Source organism: Rousettus aegyptiacus, unplaced genomic scaffold (assembly GCF_014176215.1).
Source record: "Rousettus aegyptiacus isolate mRouAeg1 unplaced genomic scaffold, mRouAeg1.p scaffold_m13_p_7, whole genome shotgun sequence".
Lineage (NCBI taxonomy): Eukaryota > Metazoa > Chordata > Mammalia > Chiroptera > Pteropodidae > Rousettus > Rousettus aegyptiacus.
This window is the reverse complement of record NW_023416310.1, coordinates 89360517-89379510: the sequence shown is the minus strand read 5'-3', so window position 1 is coordinate 89379510 and position 18994 is coordinate 89360517. Positions and strand designations below refer to the sequence as shown.

Here is an 18994-nt window from a genome sequence, read left to right as displayed (position 1 = left end):
CTAATTAAAATGGGCAAAATAGTTGAAAGGACATTTGACCAGAGGATATACAGATAGTAAACAAGCACAAGAAAAGCTGTTCAACATCATTAGTCATCATCGAAATGCAAATTTAACCCATGAGGAAATATCACTGCACACCTATCGGAACAGCTAAAATTAAAAATACTGACAAGTGTTGGCAAGAAAGAGTAGTGGAACTCATACATTACTGATGGGAATGTAAAATGATAGTCACTCAGGAAAACAGTTTAGGCATTTCTCATAAAGCTAGACATACTTTTATTATATGATCCATCAATCCTACACCTATGGATTTATCTAAGAGACATGGAAACTTATGCCCACACAAAAACCTGTACACAAATGTTTAGAAGAACTCTATTCATAATTGCCTCAAATTGGAAACCACCCAAATGTCCCATCACAAGAGAATGAGTGAACAACGGAATAGAACTTAGCAATGAAAAAGAATGAACTAATGATACATGGGACAACTTGGATGAATCTCAAAGGCATCATGATGAAACCAATATCCAAAATGATATTGTATTATTTTCTTTACGTAACAGCTACAAAAATACAAAACTATAGTGATGGAGAACACATCAGTAGTTGCCAGGGGTTGGGGTAGGGGAGGATATGAGTACAAAAGTGCAGCTTGAGAATATTTTTGTGGCGATAGAACTGTTTTGTATCAGATTATGGTGATGGTTTCAAGAATCTATATGTATATTAGAATTTATGGAACTGTATACCAAAAAAAGTCAATTTTACTATAGATGTTTTAAAAAATAAAAAGAAAAGTAGAAAATAAAAGACAATAAAGGTCATCAAATGTAAAAAAAAAAAAAAAACACCACTAGCCTCTCCCTGCATACCTGTACACCTGCCCCGAAACAAAGCCCATATATTTCCCCCATGCAATGCTTTTATTCATTCATTTCATACATGCTTATATAGCACCCAATATATGTCAAGCAACTTAATAATAACGATGAAAGAATTCTGACTGATGAGAAGAATTCAAGACAGGAAGCCCCTTCTCCTCTGGTTTTATAAAAGAAAAAATTTCTTATCAATATATTTATAATGCTGAAAAGAACATTAAAGCAATGCTTGGAGAACAGAGTTGTTTTCCACAATAGCCTTGTGACAGTTGGGAAGGCAGGTTTTAGAGATATAGAAAGTAAACTGAAATTCGAGGTAGATTTTGAGAGACAGAAACTGGACTGAGGTTACGTGTCAGGCCCAGTTTCTCAGGGTGTATTAATATTAAAATGTAACTCTTCAAAGTCCCAAGGCAAAGGCTTCAATTCCACATCAAAACATTTCGTGCTAATGTTGCAATATGTTTCAAGATTCTTAAAACTGGTCAGACCTCTGTTCTAGTTATTCCATTTCTGGGAATCTAAGGACATAATGTGAAATGTGGGCACATCTTTATGCAAAAGATATTGAGTGCATTGTTATTTACAGTAGTTAAAATCTAGATGTCTAGATTCACAGGAAATAAGAAAAGTCAAGGTCTAACCTTTATAAACATTTTAGTAGCAGCATAATTACATGGACACCTGTTTGATACAATGTGAAATGAAAAGAACAGGGTATAAAATTTTACATATAAATTAATCATTACTGTGTTTTTAAAAGATTAAATAATTTGGGGGGAAAAGATCATGCAAATACTGATGATTAAAGGGAAAACTGGCATAACATTTTCTAGGTCAATTTCAATAGCATCAGAAATATCTTACATATTTTTCCAAAGAAGATATACAAATGACCAACGAGCATACGAAAAGATGAGCAAAATTAGTCATTAGGGCAATGCAAATCAAAACCACAATGAGCTACCACGTCTCACTCACTAGGATGGCAATAATAGCAACAACAGCAGAAAGCAAGCGTTGGCAAGGATGTGGTGCAACTGGAACCCTTGCGCACTGCTGGCGGGAATGCAAAGCGGTGCAGCCACTGCGGGAAAGAAGTTTGGCCGTTTCTCAAAAAGAAGTTAAGCATAGAATTACCACATGACCCAGCAATTCTACTCCTGGGCATATGCCCAGGCGAACTGAAAAGCAGGTGTTCAAGCAGGTGTTTGTACTGGCTGGCAGCACTATTCACAGTGGCCAAAAGGTGGAGGCAGACCATGTTTCCATCCGCTCTTGAATGGATAATAAAGTGTGGTGCATCCATGCCAATAATAATGGAATACTACTCAGCCATAAAAAGGAATGGAGTCATTTGCAAAATGGGCAAAAAAAAAAAAAAAAAAAGGAATGGAGTGCAAATGCGTGCTGCAACATGGATGAGCCCTGGAAACATGCTGGGTGACAGAAGCCAGAGTGAGAGCCACAGGCTGTGATTCCATTAACACGAGTGTCCGGAATGGACCAAGTCATGAGACAGAGAGCACACTGGTAGTTGCCAGGGGCCAGGGGTTGGGGGACCTGGGGAGTGACTATTTGGTTTACTTTTTGGATGATGAGAGTGTTTTGGAACTGGATAGCGGTGATGGTTGCAGGGCACTGTGAATGGACTAAATGTCACTGATGGTAAATCTTATGTTTATTTTACCCCCCCCAAAAATGTGTACACACACACACACACACACACACACACACACACGCACACACACATACACTTTGCTGCACTAATTCTACTAAGACATTATTCTAATGATCGAATCATGAATGTGGCCAAGATTTTACAAAATGGGGTTCACCGTGTAAGTACCATTGCTATTATAAACAATGGCAAAAGTTTGAAAGGACCTAAATGTCTAACTGAAACAGCTCAGTTAAACAAATAGGGCACGCATTGGAATGCCGTGTTGTTACTGAAATTTATACTATAGAATTTTATGACTAGCTGTTAACACAATTCAAAGTTTTAAAAAATCGATTTATCTCCTCCTCTGCCCCAAAGTATGTGTGTATATTCTAGGTATATACGAACAAACAAACAAAAAGAAAGTAAAAGAAAGAAAAGGATCTATATCAAAGGAATAACCATGACTGGTTTTGGGTAGAATTGCACACAATTTTAATTTTCTCAATAATGAAATAATAATGCTAATAATTATTTGCTAAATATCTCACAAAATATCAGGCGCTGTTCTAAATTATTTCTTTATATCTATCTATCTATCTATCTATCTATCTATCTATCTATGTAAAATTAAATTAAAGACCCTACGAATTAGGTTAACTTCTTTAAGGTTACACAGCTGGTAAGTGGTAGAGTTAGGATTCAAACCCGGGGTCTGTGATCCTGTTATGCTCTAAGATCTTTTTGTTTAACCCATAGATTCTAAATTTTCTATGATGACCACATTTGTTGATATAAGAGGAAAGAAATAATAATCACCCTAACTAGAAATTATAAGCTCTGTCATTATAGTGGGGAAGGAATATGAATATTTAAAAATTCTTCTATATGTCTAGGTTTTTCAAATTTCCTTTAAGGAATATGAATGAATTTTAAAATGGAAAGAAAAAAACCCATCTTGACTAAGGTAAAACAAGGTATGATGTCAGATTTTTAAAGCTATGGCCCAAAGGACAGTTTAAGGACCTACAGACTCCAGCTCCTAAGTAGCCAAATGCTGTGGACCAGAGGTAGGAGGGAGGGGCCAGCGGGTGTCCCCCGGTGATGGCACGGGAGGGAGGGCCCTCCCACGCCCCCCTAGAGCAGCATCACTGTCCTTACCTTGCAGGGCTGCCTCATGCTCTCCCTCCAGGACTCTTCGCTGCTCGTCCAGCTTCTCTTGAAGCTCTAGATCCCTCTCCTTCTGCACCTAGGGGTAGGGGTACCCAGCAGGATGAGATAGTAGGTACAGGTTCAGCAGAGCCTCACTTATCCACTCACAGACCCCTGGAGCTACGTGGAGCTTGGTGATCAGAGCCCCATACCCTCATCTGAGTGATGGAAATGACATGTGCTCAGAGACAGCGCAAGACCTCCAAGACACAGCAGTCGTGACAGACTTTGCTTTCTATAGGGCTTAGAGGGGTCTCCCAGATAAGTATCTAGGCACAGAGGGATTTAGGAGTCTTCTAATCCTGATGCCCACTCAAGGTAGGAAGCCCCATGTTAACATTTCCTCCCTCACCTTTCATTTCACGTAATGAATATAATGAATTATATGCAAGTAGTTATGAATATTTCGTTCAACAGATAAAGGACTCCCTTCTTGGCAAAAGGAGTAAGAGATACCACAACAAGAAAACTGAAAGCTGGTCCTCGCTCTTGGATTTTGCAGAGTTAGCGGAGCAGGAGGAAAAGAGAGGGGTGGGCACTTACCTGTTGTGTCCATTTCTTCTTGTCCTCTTCGTGCTGCTGGAGGATTCTGGCGAGATCCTTCTGGTGCTGCTCAGTCTCCTCAGATGCACGGAGCCGGACAGTTGTGGCTACAGATGAGAAAGCAAATAACTAATTCACACTGAGCAGAATGGGGTAGGGTCCAGCAGAGAGAGCGTGGGAGGCTGGGGCTGAGGGGCGAGAACCCTGATCTCCACATCTGGAATGGTTTCAGCTGGGGACCAACCTGCAGACATAGTCCCCCAAATCTCTCTGGCTTCAGTGCAGGAGCCAGTGGTCTCGTTTTACCTCTTAGGATCTGTAGTAGAGCTGGTAACTCACAGGACAGGTTCAGCCCATATAAATATTCTATTTACCCTAAGATCTAAATTCTGAAAAAAATAGTTGCTGATATTTAATGACTGAGCAGCTTTTATTTTTATTTAATAACAGATTTCTAATTTTCTTGAAGAAGCCACAGAACTGGCAGTGTGCACCTTTGTGTCAACCAGGAGCCGGGGCTGGGGAGCATCCCGACCTGTCCAGGATGCAGCTCTACCATTCACCACGGTCCTCGCTTCTGCCTGCGCCGTGTGTCTAAGGGGCCACTTCATCGTGTGCTTTACCTGCCGGGGCCTGTGATTGTCTGTGCGTGTGAACCCTCACCTTTAGCCTCTCCCCAGCTGGAGGCAGAGGAGCTGCCATGAGCAGGAAGGAGAGGCAAACAGGAAGTCTAGCTCTCGCTTGGAGAAACTTCAGATCAGGCCCCATCCATGCTTAGACTCTGCGTCTGACCTAGGGCAGTGACCTATCCCCTCTGTGCCTCAGTTACCCAATATGTGAAATCCGGAAAATAATCACACCTTCCTTATGGGGCTACTGAGATGATTAAATCAGAGAATGATGACGACAGACATAACAACAGAGAAGGATACCGAGTGCTCAGCGTGCCCAGGATCGAGCGTCTCACAGGTATTACTCAGCTCATTCTCACAAACACCCAGGTGGGTGGATACCATGATATTCCCATTTCACAGATGAAGAAATCGAGGAGCAGGGAAGTTACGCAGCTTGCCCAGGATCTCCCAGCTCGCCAGCGGGGAAGAAGGGCGGTGAACCGTCGCGATCTGATTCCACAGCGAACTCTCCTGCCTGCCACCTTATTCTGCCTGTTTACGCACAGAAAGCAGTTACGTGTCGCTCCGGGCCTTCGGAGGTGCTCGGTGAGTGTCCTCTGGTGTCCACTAAGTGCTCTCTAAATGTTCACCGGGGCTCATGAAAAGCAGTAGTAGAGGCAAATACTAGTGTCGTTAGCATTGTTATTTATGTTAGGATTACAGACCTCCACAGGCAGGGTCTGGCAGTGGGTACGGTGAGCAATGTGGGCACAAGGGCTGCTAAGCAAGAAGTCGGCACTGTGGTCAGGCCACCCACATAGAGGAGGAGCAGTCAGCACCCCGGGTCAAGGTGAATGGCAATGGTCAGGATGAGAGAACCCCTACTCTCACAGATCATTTGGCTCGGGGTCCCAAATGTCGCTCCATAAGACCAGTACCAGATTGGGCCCAGCTGGGAGAAGCTTATCCAAAAGATACATCATCACTAACAATGCAGTTTCTTCGGTCTCATTCTCAGAGATTCTTATTTCACTAGTCTGTAGTGGGGCCCAGAATCTGTACCTTTTTTTTTTTTTTTCTTTTTTCCTCTTTGATCAGGTTTTTATTCAGCCTAAGCTGTCCGAAGTGATTTGACCTTTCTGTAATAAACCAATTTCAGTGTATGCCGCAGACTTGTTTTCTTCTGTGTTATGTTCACTCTGCAGCGCCAACAGCGCCAGGTCTGGGTTAGTGCAAACATGCAGCCCCATGGCACGCTGCCAAACACACCCTGGCCAGAAAGACAAGTCCCACCGCCTGGAGGTCTGGGAGTTCGAGCCACAGCTTGGCCAGGACCCCACGACTCAGCACTGGTTTGATGACCTGCTAACTCACTGACAGCACAGGGCTGTCTGTTTTTTTTTTTTTTTTGGCACAGGTTGGTGTGAACAAGTTCACAACATCTGGTCGAATGGGAGCCTTGAACACAGCAGGCAAAGTGATACTTTTGCCAGATGATCCCCCTTTTCAGAGCACGCTGATATCAGTGGACGGGCACAGGCCACGGTGGGGACAGGACATGGCCAAGCTCCTCTCAGCCCCATGGCTCCCACAGGAAGAGCTCAGGATCTGTATCTTCGAGGTTAGCCTGGAGAACCTCTGAATTCCGGACCAACTGCTTATCTAGTACTTGAACTTCATCTATAGGATCCCTGACAGACTCTAGGCTATAATTAAATACTTTCAGGGATGGAGAGTTCATTCTATGATTCAGCAGCTCTGGTAGTTTTAAGTCAGCCACCACATAAAAAAAAAACAACCCTTCAAGACTGAACTGAATTCTGCCTGCCTGCTACCTGGGGCCCTAGATCTGACCTCTGGGTCACATTATACAAGGCTTGTCATGCTTCTCTATGAGGGCACTTAAAAGACACTGGGACAGAACCGTTGTTTTATTGCAATATCTTCTTTCCAGGTAAAATATCCTCTGTTCCTTTAACTGCTCCTTTTGGGACCTGGCTTTCAGATCCCTCATGAGCCTCATCTTCCGTCACTGTGCTCCTCCCAATTTTTCTGGACTCCTCTGAAAATGTACTTTCCAGAAATAAACTCAGCACTCCAGGTATGGTGTGAACAGCCCAAAACAGGGAAGCGCAGGTCAGGACTGTCACCTCCCTGATTTTAGACACAATATTTCTTATAACCTATCTAAGATCTCATGAGATAACTACGTAGCTACATCACTTTCGTTGATTTTAAAATAGGAAACCTCACAGATGTCAAGGAAGACATTTATGGGGCAGACTACTCACCTGTGTCTCCATTGAGGGGACCTAGTTCCTGAGGCTCTGATCTGGGTGGCTGATCTGGTTCTTGGCGTCTCTGGAAGAAATGACATGACAATGAGGTAGAGGTGGAGGGTGGGAGGTCAGTGTGAGGATGGAGCCCTAAGGACTCTTCCAGGGCAGGACAGGACTTTCAGCTGTGCCAGGCCCTTCCTGGTACCCAGTCCACTGAGGCTGCCTCCCTCCCTTCCCAAGGCAGCACTCCCTCTGGGGGCAAGGGGTTCTCAGAGAGGATTTCTCATCACGGCCGGGGAAGCCCTCGGCGAAGAGGCTGGTGCCCATTGACCGCTCCTTAGATTCTTGTGGTTTGGCTCCTGCCACCAGCCACAGGGACCTCCCTGCCTACTTCTTCCTTTTCCCAGGATTGGACAGACCATCTGCTTTTACCCTCACCCCTTGAGGTTATGACCTTGAGATGCCTTAGAACTTTCCAACTCCCAGGTCAGAGACAATTCCCCTTCCTTTTCAGGATCTGTGGTTACCAAAACTTCTAGCCAAGTTCCCCTTAAAGTTCTGTGGGGCTGGGGAAAGAGCATCAGAAGTCTCAGCCATGGTTTTTCCATGCTTATTCTCTGTTAGAAGGGGCTGTTTTTTCAACTGTAAGGCAGCGGAAATACTTACCTTGCCAGATGGAGTGAGACACGTAATCCGGATGCACTGGGCACTATGCTGTCTTATCTACGCTATCTCAGCTAATCTTCAGAACCCTGGGAAGCAGGAACGTCCCATATTGAAAGATGAGAAGACTGAGGCAGATTAGAACTCAAGGTAGATTAGGGGATAACTGCCAGAGCCCAGTATTTGAACCATACCTGGTGGGCAGTTTAACCAACCTTGGCCAGCGCTGGTTGAATCTGATCCAAGGAGAGACCCATGTGCAAGGGCTTTCTACATCACAAAGCAGGGTCAGTGGCTGGCAGATTTTCAGTTTTCATAAATAATCAGTATTTTTTTTTAGTAGGAGAGTCGATATGGGTTGACAAGTGAGGATGCTGAAAAAATTATTTGCAAACGATCACTCTCGTTTCATAAAATATAGGACATTTTAACCTTCCGAAATAAGGAAAGCACAAGATCAGTTCTTCCGGGGAAAAGGGAGTGACATTTTTACTCGATGTTACACACACTCATATCTTTAATTTTCTCATTTTACCCTAGATAGGTGAAAATTTGGTTAAGATCTGGCACTGACCTCTGGACCAGAACTTGGGGTGGGAAAAATGTAAGCCTTTTGGTATACTTTTCAAGATGTTCTTTTAAAAGAGAGAGAGAGAGAAAAAAAATATTCTAGACCCTATTTTAAGAAACACATTGTTAGATGGGAGGGGGTTCGAGGGCTGGGTGAAAAAGGTGAAGGGTTAAGAAGTCCAAATTGGTAGTTACAAATAGTCATGGGGATGGGGAGTACAGCACAGGGAATATAGTCAATAATATTGTAATCGCTATACATAGTGCCAGGTGGGTGCTAGAATATTGAGGGGATAACTTCATAAATTATATAAATGTCTAACCACTATGCTGTACACCTGAAACTAATATAAAATAATAAATAAAAAGAAAAAATGGGGAAAAAAGCACTTTAAACAATAAGTCAGACTATGAAAAGGCTACGAAATGTTCAGTTCAATTGTGAATTATTCCCGTAAAATAAAACCTTTAACAGATTTTTAAAGTAATTATTAGAATAAATATTATTAACAATTTCATGAACTGAAGAACCACTGAAATACTGCTAAAAAGCATACTTCTGGTTGGGAAGGGACGATAAGTCAAGGGAAGGCTTCTAGAACATTCTACTGCTGCCTCAGCACAGATCCTGGCACAGTGTGAGCCCCTGGTAAACTGAGTGAGGCACGGTGACTCCCCCAGGCCCAGTGCCCTAAATCTGCTCAGTGACCTGACATCTGAGTACCTCCATCCATCCCCCCTGTGAAGACTCGGGCTTCCCTTCTCAGGGGAGAGGGAGGTGCTCGGCCCAGGCACAAGCTAGGGAAGCTGTCAACACAGGAATCTGGGGAAGTGACAGGAGCCAGCCTCTCCCCCCTGGGCTGGAGGGAGGAGGGAGATAAACACAAACGTCTCTGATCCCTGTTACCACTGGTTACACCAATCTGGGCAGTGTTTTTATGGGAGCGAGAACTAAATTCCAGTCTCTGCTCTTCCATGAACGTGGACAAATCTGAGCTCCTGCTTCCTCCTTTGTGGTGAAGTGGAGGCAAAGAGGTCTTATTTAATCCATGGCATCCAGAAACTAGACTTAAAGGGGGTGATCACTTTACAGACTGGAGCAGTGTGATCGAGAACTCTGGGTCACCCATACCTGGATTCAGACTCTAAATCCAACACCGTATGACTCTATGACCTCTCCAAGCCTTGGTTTCCTCCCGAGGGTTTTTTAAGGTTTAGGTAAGATAACACACCTATAATGCCTGGCATATTTTAAAAGCTTAAACATTGTGTAAGCTTATTACTTTATGTTTGAGAAGCATGGCAAGAACAAAGACTCCACTGTGCCTTGGTAGATCTCTTAGGCCGCCCTTGGCCTCGGGTTGTCTGAAATAAGATCATAAAGCTCATGAAGAATTTTCTTCTCCCAAAGACCAACCAGAGAAAGCTGAAAACCTCTCCTCCACCAACAGCTTTCAGACCATGCGCAGGCATGAGCCCCCAGATCCTGACAAACCCACCCCCAGTATTGCTCCTTTGGAATGACATTCTAGGTTCATCACAGTTTGTCCTCAGTCTATCATCTTCTTCCCCATTTTTTTAATTGAGGTAAAATTGGTAATATAACATTATATAGGCTTCAGGTGTACAACATTTAAATTTGATATTTGTATACATCACACAGCGATCACCCCCATAAGTCTAGTTTTCATCCTTTACCATATAATTGATTCCCTTCACCCATTTTGCCCTCCCCCCAACCCCCTTCTCCTCTGCTAACCACCAGTCTGTTCTCTTTACCTATGAGTTCGTTTTTGTTTTATTTATTTATTTTTGTTTTGTTTTTAGATTCCACATATCGGTGAAATTATTCAGTATTTGTCTTTCTCTGTATGACTTATTTTACCTAGCATAATACCTTCGAGGTCCTTCCATGTTGTTACAAATAGCAAGATTTCTTTCTTTCTTTTTTAATGGCCAGGTAGTGTTCTATTATATATACACCACAGTTTCTTTATCCATTCATCCATTGATGGACACTTAGGTTGTTTCCGTATCTTAGCTATTGTAAATAGTGCTGCAATAAACATAGGGCATGGGTATCTTTTCGAATTAGCGTTTTTGTATTCTTCAGATAAATACCCAGAAGTGGAATAGCTAGATCATTTGGTAGTTCTATTCTTAATTTTTTGAGGACTTTCCATACTATTTTCCACAGTGGCTGTACCAATTTACAATCCCACCGTGAACAGTGTGTGAGGGCTCTATTTTCTCTATATCCTTGCCAATGCTTGTTATTTATCTTTTTGATAACAGCAGTTCTAACAGGTATGAAGTGACATCTCATTGTGGTTTTGATTTGCATTTCCCTAATAATTAGTGATGCTGAAAATCTTATTGGCTATCTGTATGTCTTCTTTGGAAAAATGTCTATTCAGATCATCTGCTCATTTTTTAATTGGGGTATTTGTATTGTTATTGCTGAGTTGTATGAATTCTTTATATATTATGGACCATATTTTCTTAATTTTTAAATATTCATAAACATCTTTTTCCTAGTATAGTAGTAGTAAATAATATATATTTATCAGAATATTATGTATACTTTCTTATATCTTACTTGTACAAATAGATTATGAGCATTTACCACATGGTATTAAATATTCTGTAAAAATATTAATGTTAATGACTCAAGTATTATTATACCCTTATGGATGAATTTCATCATTTAATTAATAATCTACTGTTGAGCATTTAGATTGTTTCCACTTTTTAATTTCCAAATTATGCTTTAGTTAACATATTGATTTATAAGATTTTTTTTAACACATCTAAAATTACTGGCTCTACCCTCCAAAAAGTTTCTACCAATGAACTCCCCTTCCAACAGCACACAAGAAGGCCAGATTCATGGCAACTTTGCCAACATGGAACAGTATCACTTTTTTAAAAATGTGGGCATGTTTGCTAGGTCAAAAACAAACCAAAACAACCCATTGCACTCCTGGCCCAGGCACACAAGTCCATGTATTCAAGACCACCCTAGCATGACATATGGGTAAACCTCAGAGATACCATGGGTTCAGTTCCAAACCACCACAATAAAGTGAGTCTTGGTGGAGGGTCTTGCCTTCGATTTGTAAAACATGCAACATCTGTGAAACGTAATATAGCGCAGTCCAATAAAATGAGGTATACCTGGACGCCAATAATTCCTCCGGCCTCCAGGCCCAGCTCAAATACCATTTCTCCTCAGTCTCTCCCCAGGGACGAGTTGGTTCCTGTTCACGCTAATCTCCTATTCAGACACGCATGTGAGGACCTACCTGGTTACATGTTTCTAGTCTAAGAGGCTGCTTGAGGCAGGGCCGCTGTGGATTTGCCCCAGTATCTGCTGTGATGCCCAGAGCAGTAATTGTAGGAACACGTTCTATGGGCCTAATGATTAGAACACACGGAGTGCTCGCTTCACACAACTCCTCAGACCCAGTTCTGGGCCTACAGAACGTGAGGCTAGTGTGTGTGCTGAGCAGCTCCAATTTGCAACCTCTAGTTGACTCTGATGCTCGCAAAAGCCTGAGGACACACTGCCCAGAACTGAGTAGGAATCCATAAGCAGCTCTCAAATGGAAAATCCTCAGGTTGGGCCCTGGCTGCTCCCTCCTCAGAGGTCATGGAGCAGAGTTCACTCTGCGGAGGGAGAGGACAGGCGCAAGAGGGTGACACAGGAATTTCTCTTCCAAAAGTAGAGCCTGGGAGGCCTAGAACTGGGGTGGGACATCCAGACTGAGCACGGGCAGAGGAATGGCAGCTTCCTGAGACAATGGAAACTTGGGAGAAGAAAGTTACAGAGGTGGCGGCTAGCAGCACAGGAGGCAGGGAGAGCCCAGGACTGGGGGAGAGGCCAGGCCACCCAGGTTCCATCTTTACTGTGGGTCTTTACAGTGGTCCCGTCCCCTCTCTGGACCTCAGTTTCTCTATTTGTAATGGGTCAGGGATGGAACAGATGTCCTCCTCAGTCCTTCTGAACTCCAGGGCAGCCCTTCAACTCAGAAGGCTAGAAGCAGGACCCCTATATTTTGGTAACACGCACAGTTCTGGGGCCCAGCCCCTTGCCGTCAAGCAGACCAGTGTACTGCTCTGAGTTCAACCTTAAGCAAACCTGGTCTGCAGTAGGACGTGGCCGCCAAAAGAGTCAGGGTAGAGTGAAGTACAGGGTACAGTGTCCAGAGCCAAGGAGAAGCCAGACAAGCTCAGACTGGGTCTGGTGAGACCCCATGCTCGCATTTTGGAGGGTAAGTTGACAAACTGAAATGTGTCCGAAAGGAATTGATGGAATGTAGAAGGAGACTTAAAACCAACTTACAGGAGGCACTGTTAACAGAACAACAGTTGGTCAGCCTCAAGGACAGGTTCTTAGGACAACCTGGCCACTGTCTTCGAATCTCTGCAGAACTGCAGAAGCTGTTAGTGTGTCCTCCACAGCTCTGGAGGGCAGATTGTGGCCAAGGACTAGAAGTTTCAAGGGGTAAGTATCAAGGGGTAAGTATCGATGCAACATGAAGAATTTCAGAACTACCCAAACAGAGGCCGGCTGCCTTATTGGAGGGTGGGGTGTGGAGGTGGCAGTGAGCTCTTCATCATTGGCAGCATGCAAGAAGAGGCGAACTTCATTTTGTAGGTTGAACTGAGTGAGCTCAAAGAACACTCAAATCTAATGGGCTAAAATTCTATAAGTTATCCCTTATGTTCAACAAGTAGAAAACTCCAGTAAGCATGAAGCGTTTAGCTCATGCAAGGTGTACATAAAAACCACCCACACTAACCAAGCCTCAGAGGGCTCTACTGAATATTATACAGACTGCAGTACTTTGGGTGAATTTCCATAGTTCCATACTAAAGCCTCTGGGGCCAACTCCTCAACTTCCTCCAGATTATGAGGCTCGCCAGGGAACAGTGAAGCAGCCACTCAGATGGAAACTGCACAGCTCTTCCTGACCTTGGGAAGCCCACCAGGATGGAAGCCCAGAGTAGCCCTGAGGATGGCTGGGCCTCTCCTGAAGACATGTGGTCTAACCTCACTTCAGGGGTCATCGCTCCATCCTTTTCATGGGCCTTCAAGGCTCTGCGTATTTCTGATGAGTACTCTGGTTTATGTCCTCAGTATTCCCACTGAGCTTGGAGAATTTAGTAATCAAATGCCCCTTTAGAGTAGACTGAGTTCCTAACCTGTCCCTGTAAACCACAGCCCTGGCTTCCCTTGGCCACATAGTTCCGTCACACCACCTTGGCCAAGGAAGCCTTACTGGGACGCAGAAGACAGGTTGGAAGGGCCCCTGGAGACAGTTTATTCCAATCCCCACTTCCCATTTCCAGATGGAAAACTGAAGCCCAGGGGTGGGATGGGCAGTAACTTGTCAGAGGCCACAAAGCAGGGGAACAGAACCATAACGAGAATCCAGATGCAAGGCTGAGCCTGGAGTCCCTTCGGTTTCCTTAGTGTATGCATATACCAGACTAATCCAAATAGCTGAACGTTTAGGGGACGGTGATTCTGAGCCTCAAGGGACTCAGGTCACACCCCTCTGCAGTATCAGAGCTGCCTTTCCGGTGTCTGGACTCCGAGAGGGTGGGGCCCCACCCCACTAGTTTCGGATCTGAACAACCATAGTCAGAGCCCATTGGCTGAGGGTGGAGGCAGGAAGGAGGTAGGGGTGGAGGCCCCGGGGGGGGCCCCCTCCAAGGCCTCGGGTGGAGGAAAGGCAGGGCCTGAAAGTTCAGGCTGTTGAGAAAGGTTAGCGTGCACACCCAAATTATAGACGCTCAGTTGGAAGAACACCATAAACACCAGCCTCAGCTTCCCGAACTCTAAGATGGGCAGAAGTATTTTGCCAGAGTAATGCCCGGATTTGATTTCATTTTCACATTGCCAGGGACACTTAAGATTTAGTTCCACTCACTCCTGTTACACAGCGTGGCGTCAGCACCACCCACTGCCTGCCTGGGTGATGGGCGGATGTGACGATACAACCAACTTAAAGGGAAGAGCTGCTCTGGGGGCACTGCCTATGGTCTGAACACCTGCAGTGCCTCCAGAGCACCCCGACTCAGGGGCCGATGTGGTCTCCATTGCTCCTGTTTCACTGACTGATGAAAGAGATCTCAGGGGAGGATGGAGACACTTCCCTCCTAAGCACCTGCTAAGCCAGACCACACCAGACAGTCGAGCAGGCCTCGTGTGCAGGGCCCAGCCCCTCGTTCACAGACGGAGGGGCTAAGGCCTAGAGAAAGGCTTTCTAACAGACCACAGACCTTTTCTTCCTCCCTGGAGCCCACCTCTTCGTGTCCCCTATCGGCTTCCCAGGGTGTCTGCCAGTTCCGATTGCCTTAGAGGCCTGGAGCTGGCAAAAGCACCCAGCATTTGGGTCAGCCTGGCAGGCAGGATTCTGAAGGAGCTGGACAGAAAATGGTGTCAGTGGCCAGGGTGGGGGAAGAGACAGGCCGAGGGCACAGATACACTGCTGATACACCTGTCTCCCCAACCCAATGGCAAACTCCCCAGTGCGAGTCCAGTGTTGAGGACCCTGGCTTGCCATTTACTTGCTGTGTGACTTGGGGGGTGCGTCCTCCCCTCTCTGGGCTTCTCTTTCTTCCTTTCTGTGGCATGGAGTTGGGTTATGGGAAAGGTCAGAGACTTTCTGGTTTGGACATGCCATGGATATAGAGAAGGCAGAGTGAGGTCATCCTGACACTTCGACTTCTATCAATCCCGTCATGCTCATTTGCTCTGGGCAGGGTTGGTGGGTTGACACACTCAGCTGTCAGTGCCTGCAAGAAGAGGGCTTCTCCGGAGGACAGGATAAAAGGGCCCTTGCTCAGGAGGGCCTGGGTGGGGGTCCTGAGCCTTTCCCACCATCCTCTGTCCTGGAGCAGCCCTGTGGGGAGGCAGTAAAAGGGAGGGCCTGCAGCAGAGGATGACAGAGAGCTCAGTGGCCACCTCCCAGGTTACATGCTGCGTGCTCACCACTCTGCGATTGCACTGCCAGCAGAGAGAGGCCCCCATGAGAGAGGACAATGGCACCTACAAAACGCTCGGGGCAGAGTCATTTGTAATAGGCGAACCCTGGAGACTCGCCTCATGTCCATAACAGTGTACCAGCTCAGTACACGGAGGTGCGTAATACTATGCAATGTCACTCGTTTGTTAAAATAAAACATGAAGTAGATATTTACTTACAAAGATGGAAAAGCATTCGGTAGAATATCAATATGCAAAATAAACTGTTTCTATTGCTACACAAATGCCCAGAAAACATACCTAGAAAAGCACAAAGAGATGTCAGTCGTCATCTCTAGAGAAAGGACTAAAATTGTCGTGGTCAAGGAAGGGGAGCTTAATTTTACCTGAATTCTTAAAAATTTTAGAATGATATAGTATGTCCAAGTTTTACTTGTGTGCAAAGAAATTAACAACAAGAAGAAAAAAATACCTCTCTCGGAACCAGTAAGCAGCCGAGGCAGTCATCTGACAGATGGGGACTTGAGGCTTAGGGTACAGCGCACCTATTTGAGATCACACAGCAAGCGAGTGGAAGAGGCAGGAGCAGGACCCACTTTGACTCCTAGTCCAGTGCTCTTTCCTCTGTAGATGCTGCAGCTGGTGTCCAAAAGTATTTGAACCTTGCCCAAACACCTCCTTGCTCACTATGCTCCCTACTTTTCTGCCGAACCATGGTTCCAAAGGGAGGTATTGGGTTCTTGTCCCCATTTTGACTGGTGGCAAGGCAGGCGTGGAGTTTGAGATGGTGGAAAGTAATGAACTGTGGGATATATATACAGCTGTCCTAGGGCAGCTGTAACGAATTAGCAGAAAGTTAGTGACTTAAAATGACAAATGCATTCTCTCACAGTTCTGGAGGCTATAAGTCCAAAATCAAGGTATCTGCTCGCAGGTGGTTGCTTCTGGAGGTTCCGTGGAAGGATTCGTTGCATGCCTCTCTCCTAGCTTCGGGCGGTTGCCAGCCATCTCTGGTGCTCCTTGGCTTGTAGATGCATCACTCCAATCTCCGCCTCTGTCGTCCCACGGCCTTCTCCCTGTGTATCAGTGTCCAAATTTCTCCCTTCTTACATAAGGACACCGGTCACTGGATTAGGGCCCAGCATAATCCAGTATGACCTCATCTTAACTGGATTATATCTGCAAAAACCTTATTTCGAATAAGATCATATTTATAGGTTCTGGCTGTGCATGAGTTTTGGAGGGATGCTTTTTGGGTAACTTTTCTGATGTCGGGGCTACTTCCTTAAGGAAGAAGCAGGGGATGGGTTGCATAGGCGTGGAGAAATGGTGGGGAAGTCTATAAGGTTCAGACACACTCAGTGATAAAAGTAGTCCACCACTGGGGAGAAGGAATATGGAAGTAGGTCAGTTTGTCAGTCTGGTGTTTTATGTATTGTAAGGTGTTTGGCCTAGATGTTCTAGAAGATTCAAGTTTGACAATAAAGTGACACAAGATAAATGATTTTTAGGGATTAAAGTTCACCTGGCAAGAGAAGTAGAATGTCTCGTCTTCAGGTAACGGACAGATTTAGAGTTACACTCAAAATGGACGGATAATCTCGCTCCTTCTCTTCTCTGTGCCGAGGGTGGGGTCACAGGCGTGCCCCGTCTCCTCCCCCTCACGTGCTCCCTGGCTGGCCTCTCCCCGCAGGTTATCTGGGAAGGTTCATTGTGCTCCGAGGGTAGAGGATACTGAGAGCACAAAGTGCAGGCCTTGGGGGTAAAACTCAAGCGGATCCCAAGATGTCAGAGGCAGGGCTTGGGCCACTTGTCAGATAGTTCCTTTGATTTGGAGGTCCCCTACATTCTCCAAGTGGATTGTTTGAACGTGACCATTCATGAACATTCTACTGACTCACCTCAGAGCAGGGTGGGGGGTGGGGGTGGGGGCACGTCGCCATCTTGACTTGCCTGCTTCTCAGAAAAGAACTACTTTGAAGTTTTTATCTTTTCTGTCTTTTTTTTTTTTTAAACCAAAAAACCCCACCAGTGCAGATGTGAAACATGGACCCCAAACTCAACACCCAATTGAGGCAAAGGTGAGGTCCTTAGGTGGCTGGGGGCAAACCAGGCACTCAGGGGACCTACACAAGCCTCCTGGGAATTCAACCACAAAGGAAAAAGAACAGAATTAAAAATATGGACATGTGTAGACAGGGCGTTACCAAAGGCTGTGTCTCCAAGGCACAGATGACTAAGATTTTTTCTAATGGGTTTTAGGTCACGGTGTACATATGCTCCTTTATAACACAGGAATCTGGTCCCATTTCATAAGGTTTCAGAGTGCATATGTATGGAACCTTGTATTGGCATTAGCTGGGATGGTTTTGGAGGGGCGGGGCATTGTTTTCTGTGTTGGGTGCAAACCACTAGCTCAGAGGCCACATGCACGCCAACGTCCCCGCAAAGCTTGGGGCAGAGGGCTCAGTGCCGGGGAAGGGCATCTTCCTTTCATGCCCCCTCACTGTCCCACCCTTGGCAGACTGAGTAAAAGGTTCAGATTCGCCCTGCTCCCACGGAGCACGAGCCAGGACCCGCCCCTCAAATGCCCCACTCACTCTAGACATGGTCAAGCACCAGCCGCCTCCGAACCCAGCCCAGATGCCATCTTCCCCCCAGGAGGCCTTCCCTCACCCCCCATGCTCACTGCTGAACACACAGCCGTACTCTCCCAAGTTAGGATGAAACACAGGACAGGGACACTCAGGAATATTGAGGGTAAGTGTGGGAAATGTAAACGCTCAAGGGTCCCAACTGGTTAAATAAGCCACAGGATAGCGACAGAACGTTAGGTGGCCATTAAAAGTCATGTTTCCACGGACTATTTCACATGGGAGAATGCCCCCAGCAAAAGAGCAGGTAACTAGAATATAACCATTTAAAATATATTATCGATTTTATAAAAATGTGTATTATATAGTAGGAAAAGCAGTAGAAAGAACGACAATGAAATGCAAACAAAGGCTATCTTTTAAGGGTGGGATTAAAAGCAATTTTCAAACTTTATACTTTTCCAAATTTTGACTCAAATAGTATAATAACCAGAAGAATTAGATTTCTTAAACAGAGTCCTAAATATTTGCTAGTTATAGGCTTGCACCCCCTCTTCTATTCTTGCTAAAATGTCATCTGGCCTCTACTTGAACTCCTCCAGAGATGGGGAACTCACTACCCTTCTTCCTCATGAGAATGAGAATCCGGTTCCCTTTAGCTTCCCCTCACTGGCCACAATTCTGCTTTCTGGAACGACAGAGAACTAGGCTGCTTCTCATGTCCCTTGACAAAACTTCAGAGGTTCAAAGCAGTGGCCAGGCTCCAGGCTCCATCCTCCCAACTCCAACGGCCTTCCAAGGATGTCGATGTCCCTCCGGTTCCCGCATCCCTGTTTGCTTTCCATAGGTACAATCCAGGCAGTGATGTCCTTAAAGGATAACTACGTCTCCCTATGACACTACCTACATTCTCTCTAGTCAAGGGCGCACCACTTGCCGGTCAGTGTATCAGGGACTCTATTATACACA

The 18994-nt window shown here is 45.2% G+C and overlaps 1 protein-coding gene across 2 annotated transcripts in view; it reads right to left on the bottom strand.

The window, feature by feature from the left end:
- CCDC69 (coiled-coil domain containing 69) overlaps positions 1 to 18994 on the bottom strand; it is a 33331-nt gene that overhangs the window by 10584 nt on the left and 3753 nt on the right. Inside the window, exons 2-5 of one of the 2 annotated variants that reach the window (XM_016118741.2) lie at positions 8080 to 8238; positions 7214 to 7283; positions 4309 to 4415; positions 3715 to 3802 (exon numbers count right to left, since the gene is read on the bottom strand). In XM_016118741.2, coding sequence (XP_015974227.2) covers positions 3715 to 3802; positions 4309 to 4415; positions 7214 to 7283; positions 8080 to 8121 — 307 coding nt within the window. In that variant the 5' untranslated portion in view covers positions 8122 to 8238. The remainder of the gene's footprint in view (positions 1 to 3714; positions 3803 to 4308; positions 4416 to 7213; positions 7284 to 8079; positions 8239 to 18994) is intronic. The other variant, XM_016118740.2, reaches the window with a different exon arrangement.